The sequence below is a fragment of the Chanodichthys erythropterus genome, chromosome 6 (assembly GCF_024489055.1).
Source record: "Chanodichthys erythropterus isolate Z2021 chromosome 6, ASM2448905v1, whole genome shotgun sequence".
Taxonomy (NCBI): domain Eukaryota; kingdom Metazoa; phylum Chordata; class Actinopteri; order Cypriniformes; family Xenocyprididae; genus Chanodichthys; species Chanodichthys erythropterus.
Genome location: NC_090226.1, coordinates 29,139,250 through 29,145,463, shown reverse-complemented (window position 1 = coordinate 29,145,463; position 6,214 = coordinate 29,139,250). Strand labels below are relative to the sequence as shown.

General features: G+C 35.0%; 1 protein-coding gene across 1 annotated transcript; it reads left to right on the top strand.

Annotated features, from left to right (window-relative positions):
- The first annotated feature begins 2,160 nt into the window (after positions 1 to 2,160).
- rps15 (ribosomal protein S15) lies at positions 2,161 to 5,848 on the top strand. Its single transcript, XM_067387457.1, has 3 exons — positions 2,161 to 2,302; positions 5,258 to 5,492; positions 5,701 to 5,848. Exons 1-3 carry the CDS (start codon positions 2,295 to 2,297, stop codon positions 5,812 to 5,814), a joined length of 357 nt encoding a protein of 118 aa, XP_067243558.1. The 5' UTR covers positions 2,161 to 2,294; the 3' UTR covers positions 5,815 to 5,848.
- Positions 5,849 to 6,214: the final 366 nt, after the last annotated feature.

Genomic DNA, 6,214 nt, shown 5'->3' with positions numbered 1-6,214 from the left:
AGAAATCATAAAACAAAACTGAATTTGCTCATTTGTTTAAAAGTCTTCAAAAGATTTTTTTTAATGTTTTTGAAAGAAGTATCTTATGCTCACCAAAGCTGATCAAAATATAGTAAAACAGTAATGCTGTGAAATATTATTACAATTTAAAATAATCAATATATATATATATATATATATATATATATATATATACATATATATATATATATATATATATACATATACATATATATATATATATATATATATATATATATATATATATATATATATATACTACTGTTCAAAAGTTTGGGATCGGAAGTTTCATCTGCTCACCAAGGCTACATTTATTTAATTAAAAATACAGTAAAAACAGTAAAATTTGAAATATTATTACAATTTAAAATAACTGTTTTCTATTTGAAAATATTTGAAAATGTAATTTATTCCTGTGATGGCAAAGCTGAATTTTCAGCATCATTACTCCAGTCTTCAGTGTCACATGATCCTTCAGAAATCATTCTAATATGCTGATCTGCTGCTCAAGAAACATTTCATGTGTACAATTGTACAAAATATTTGTGTACAATATTTTTTTTCAGGATTATTTGATGAATAGAAAGTTCAAAAGAACAGTGTTTATCTGAAATCTAATCTTTTGTAACATTATAAATGTCTTTACTGCCACTTTTGATTGATTGAATGCATCATTGCTGAATAAAAGTATTCATTTCTTTAATTTCTTTTCAAAAAAATAAAAATAAAAATTCTTACTGACCCCAAACTTTTGAACGGTAGTGTATAATGTTACAAAAGCTTTGTGTTTCAGATAAATGCTGTTCTTTTAAACTTTCTATTCATCAAGGAATCCTGAAAAAAAAGTACACAACTGTTTTCAACATTGAAAATAATCATAAATGTTTCTTGAGCAGCAAATCATCATATTAAAATGATTACTAAAGGATCATGTGACACTGAAGACTGGATAAATGATGCTGAAAATTCTGCTTTTCCAACACAGAAATAAATTACATTTTATATTATATTCCAATAGAAAACAGTTATTTTGAATTGTAATAATATTTCACAATATTACTGTTTTTACTGTATTTTTAATTAAATAAATGCAATCTTGGTGAGCAGACATTTATTTATTTATTTATTTATTTTTACAAGTAACTTATTTCTGCGATGGCAGCTGAATTTTCAGCATCATTACTCCAGTCTTCAGTGTCACATGATTATCATTAAAATATGCTGATCTGGGGCCCAAAAGAATTTATTCTGATTAATGATGTTGAAAACATTTTTCTGTAATTCTTTGATGAATAAAATGTTCAAGGTTCAAGGTTGTTTTATTTATATAGCAAAAAAGAAAAAGAAAGTACAAAGTGAAACATACATTCACACATTATTAACAATACAATATTATAACTCATACTGAATTAAAATCTAAAGAAAAAAGTAAGTAAAATGTTCAACAGAACAGCATTTATTTGCAATAAAAATGTGCTGTGTAAGATTATAAATGTCTACACTGACTTTTGATACATTTAATACGTTTTTACTGAATAAAACTATTAATTTTTACCCAAGCACAGTTTCATCGACGCCACAGTGCATTTAGTGCGTGGATTTCTCGTTTTTACGGATCAATTAACAACATTTTGATTTCATTAATTGATTTGCTCAAAAAATAAAACCGCATTCTCATGTCAACAACATAAAATAATATTTTTTTCCTCCTCTCCGCTAGAGGGAGACTTACTAAACTCGTCAAATATTCACTGAACTCTCGCGATATTATCGCGTATCTCCTGCCTCCTTCCTTTTCCGGGAGTCTCTCAAGATGGTAGGTTCACCTCTTATTTGTGAATAATAAAACGACAATAATCCAAACGAATCTACTATAATCATGATGTATATTAGATTAGATAATATGAATAAGGCATATTTAAGAATTAATGCATGTTTTCAGGCCGTTATTTTTCGCCTGGGATGAATGTTTAGATAGATGCTCGTTCGATTAGTAGCTTCAGTCGTGCGATGTAGTTCTCAGTGCAGCGTGATGGATTCTCAGACTGTTTGTTCTTGTGTTCCTGTGTAACGTGATTAAGTAGAAAATGATCTTTTTATTTTATTAGTCAGTGTTTATTTGTTGGTTAAGACGCTAACGGCTAAGTAAAAGCCCGTGAAAAGCGGCTGATTGACGGTGGTTGTGATTCCCACAGGCGGACGTTGAGCAGAAGAAGAAGCGTACCTTCAGGAAATTCACCTACAGAGGTGTGGACCTGGACCAGCTGCTGGACATGTCCTAGTGAGTCGAGCTTCTATTGCTTCACATTGCGTGTAAAGCGTCCAGGGAAAGTGTCATCAAGTGAATGAATTAACGAGGAAAGAAACAAGGAGCAAGACACTGGCAACTGACAAAAAAAGTCAGTTGAAATGACTGAGTTTCAAAACTGACTTTTTTGTGAGGAAAGCAAAAGATTAGGTGGAATGTCCTGGCTGTTCTCTATGGAACTTGTTTCCGCCACTGAGTAAATAAAAGGTTATTTCAACTTTGTATTGCAGTTATGACTTCTCAGAATTGCGAGTTTATCGCTTGCAATCTTTTTTTTTTTTTTCTCTCAGAATTGCATGTTATAAAGTAAGAATTTCATGATATGAATTCGCAATTGCTAGTTATAATTGGTTTATATCTTGCAATTGACCCTTCGCAAAGACCCGTTCCCCTTAGTTACTGCTGATTTGTCCTGAAAGCCATGGCGCTGTCACGACACACAGAGTGAAAAATACACAGCGGAGCAAAGAGGACACTGACCACACGTCGACAGACAAGACAGAGCAGGTTACTTATGAAATTAAACACAGTCCCAGCTTTAAAATTATGTAATTTTTTTTTTTAAAGAAATTCGAACAATAAAAAACATTTTGTGGCTCTTTTAATGTGTCGTGACAGATTGCTGTAGCGCCTCAGCTCAAGAGGCTCGTAAACCGATCATCTCTTCCTACTAAATCATTTATAGCATCAAATGAACATGAAGGAATGTTGTTTCAAACACGGAAAGATGCAATCACAACATTTTTCAAGTTCAAATCCACCAAGGTAATCTAACTCCTGACTGCTTTGTCGGACAAAATGGCGGATTCTGAGTTATGATTGGTTGGATCGCTTGTCAATCAAACTCAAGGCAAAGGGTAAATTCTGAGAAAAGTCAGAATTGTGAGCGATAAACTCGCAATTCTGAGAAAAAAAGGCATCACCCTCAGAATTAGACTTTAAAAATCACGATTGCGAGTCATAATTGCAATATAAAGTTGTAATAACCTTTTTTTTTTTTTTTAATCAGTGGTGCAGACAAGCTTCCATAGTGCTCTATGGGAGAAAAAAAAAATCAAGAAAATTGTGGTTTTATCTCGCAATTCTGATCTTTGTTCACAATTCAGAATTGGTAAGTTCGCAGTTCTAATTGGTAAAGTCTGAATATAAACTCACAATTCTGACTTATTTCTTACAAGATTTAGAAAAGATTGCAGTTACCTCTTATTCTGTGGTGGGTTTCTGAAGGATAAAGTCTGTAAGATGGAAGCTAGAATTATGAAAAAAAGTATATAATTGCGAGTTTCAATCTCACAATTTTAAAAGTAAGAATTGTGAGAGGAAAAAAAATGTTTACCTTTTTTAATTTTTTATTGTGGCAGAAACAAGCTTCCATAGATCTTTCTCATGCAACAGTTTGTAAAATTGACAAAGCACCATCAAAGTAGTCCATACTGTGCAATGTCAGTACTTCAAGTCATATGGTTTTCTGAACAGAATCGATAGTCAAAATGCCTCCCTCTACCGCATCTCAAATCTCATAGTATGTAAGACAGCCAGAATGGATGTTTTCTAAACAGATGCGCTTCTGTACTGTATCCAAGTCCCATTAACCCTTTGATGCGTACGGTCACACCGGTGTGATCAGTCTTGACTGGCCGTGTGGTGTGGTGTGGACTGGTGTGATTAGAACGTTCAGTGCATTACGTGATCAACTGCCAAATTCAAATGTGCGTGCGCGCTTTAACTGGCGCTAAACCAGAGACCGACGCGCGCAGCGCTTTGCATATCACATATATGCAGTGTTTTCAACCAAATGTTCATTTCAGGTTTCAGACATTTAAATGCACATAAGTACTAACTAAACAATATATTTATACACAATGATGTCTATAGAAGTGGAAATAACAACCCTTTCCATTATAACTTGACAACACGTTTAATTCATATCAGATATACATTGTGAAAGTAACTTAAAAGCTTACTCTATTCTTCCCCAGTTCACCGGCACACTTACTTTCATGTATTTCAGGAGAAGTGGATAAATTCACGGCTTGTAAATCCAACAGATCCGATTCTCTGTGCGGTGCAAACTAACATGGCGGCGCCCATCGCTCATATAGCTCAACTAACGCAATTGTTATAAAGGTGTTTAAACGGCAAAACACATCCACTTGCACATATTTGGCAATCGGAATATTAGATATTTCATGCTATAGTTAACAAATTTGTGAATATGTTGTATAAAAAAGGAAAAATTAAATGAAAGCAGATTATCATTCATACAGTGCTGCAGTGTGTCACATAACAAGCAATGACGCGTCACCATGGAAACCATAAAGTGATACGTTCTAAATAACGGTCGCCTTAAAAAAACTCACGCTGGGGGGTCAGCCAGAATATTTGAAACTTACGTGCGAAAGGGTTAAGACAAGTCATTTCGGGCATGCAATTGCAGCTTCTATCTCTTTGAATGGGGAAACATCAAATTCTCAAGCTGTTTGCCAAGCTTTCGATTAAAATTCATATTTGAAATCACCAATTAAATCTGACAATAACTGTCTCATAAGCTCGAATAATGACAAAAAAAAAGTGTTTTTCAGGCTGGATCAAGCTCATCCGAAGTCTTAAGAGCGTGTCTCTAAGGAAGTGCACGTCTGACTATTTCTGTAGAAACCAGAGCTACTAACGGCCGCTGCAGTGACACTGTGGCTTTACCAATTGCCTTTAGTTCTTATTTAGAAAGCGGGACTTATTCCACCATATTGTGCGTTGCACTTTCTCCCATTCAAAACAATGAATGACACGTCTTGTTGTTCTATAGTCTTTGACCGTCAAACTTCTATACTTGTTCTGTGCCAAAGTTCTGAATTAAGGTGTCATTATCATTGATCTAGTTCTGCTTGTGTAGAAATGTTGATTTAAGCCAGTGTCTGTTTTTTTCCTTAGTGAGCAGCTGATGCAGCTCTACTGTGCCAGACAGAGGAGGAGGCTGAACCGCGGCCTCAGGAGGAAGCAGCAGTCTCTCCTTAAACGCCTCCGTAAGGCCAAGAAAGAGGCGCCTCCCATGGAGAAACCAGAGGTGGTGAAAACTCACCTGAGAGACATGGTCATCCTGCCGGAGATGGTTGGATCCATGGTCGGCGTGTACAACGGCAAGACCTTCAATCAGGTTGAAATCAAGGTGGGGATGAATCATGCACTGTTGAAAGTTCGTGAAGAATGTATTAAAGTTCATTTCAAGGACTCACCGTGTGTCCCACAAAGACATTAAATATTAATGACATTGTATTGAATGCATTGTGAATTAATTAATTATTTATTTATTTTTAGTAAATATAATTTACAAGACCCGGCAGGTTGCAGCTAATATGTATTTTGTCTCTTTTCAGCCTGAGATGATTGGTCATTACCTTGGAGAGTTCTCCATCACATACAAGCCTGTTAAACACGGTCGTCCGGGTATTGGAGCCACTCATTCTTCCCGCTTCATTCCTCTGAAGTAAAAATTGAGTATGTAAATAAAAGCCTCCAAAACAGCCTCTGATTTTGCCTTTTATTTATTTATTTTTTTTCTCCATAAAAGCTACATTTATAGTTTATTTTCCTCTGTGTGCATCAGCAGGCGCATGATCTATTGTTGGATTCACATACTGCTGCAGCACGCGCGTTTTCATTTTGAAGCCATTATAATGTGTCCACTGGTGCAGAACAGACTGAGCGTTTTCAGTTCATTCCTTTCTGTGAAGCTCAACTTCCATAGGAATAAACAAATAGAACCTTCAAATGAGATGGAACTGCCTCGCTCATGGATGTGAATCCATTATAGAAGCATCAGCATTGCACTTTCAAGTTGTACTTTGCAGCCGCTGCTGTTGGCAAGAAAGAGTAAACGAGTCGTTTTTT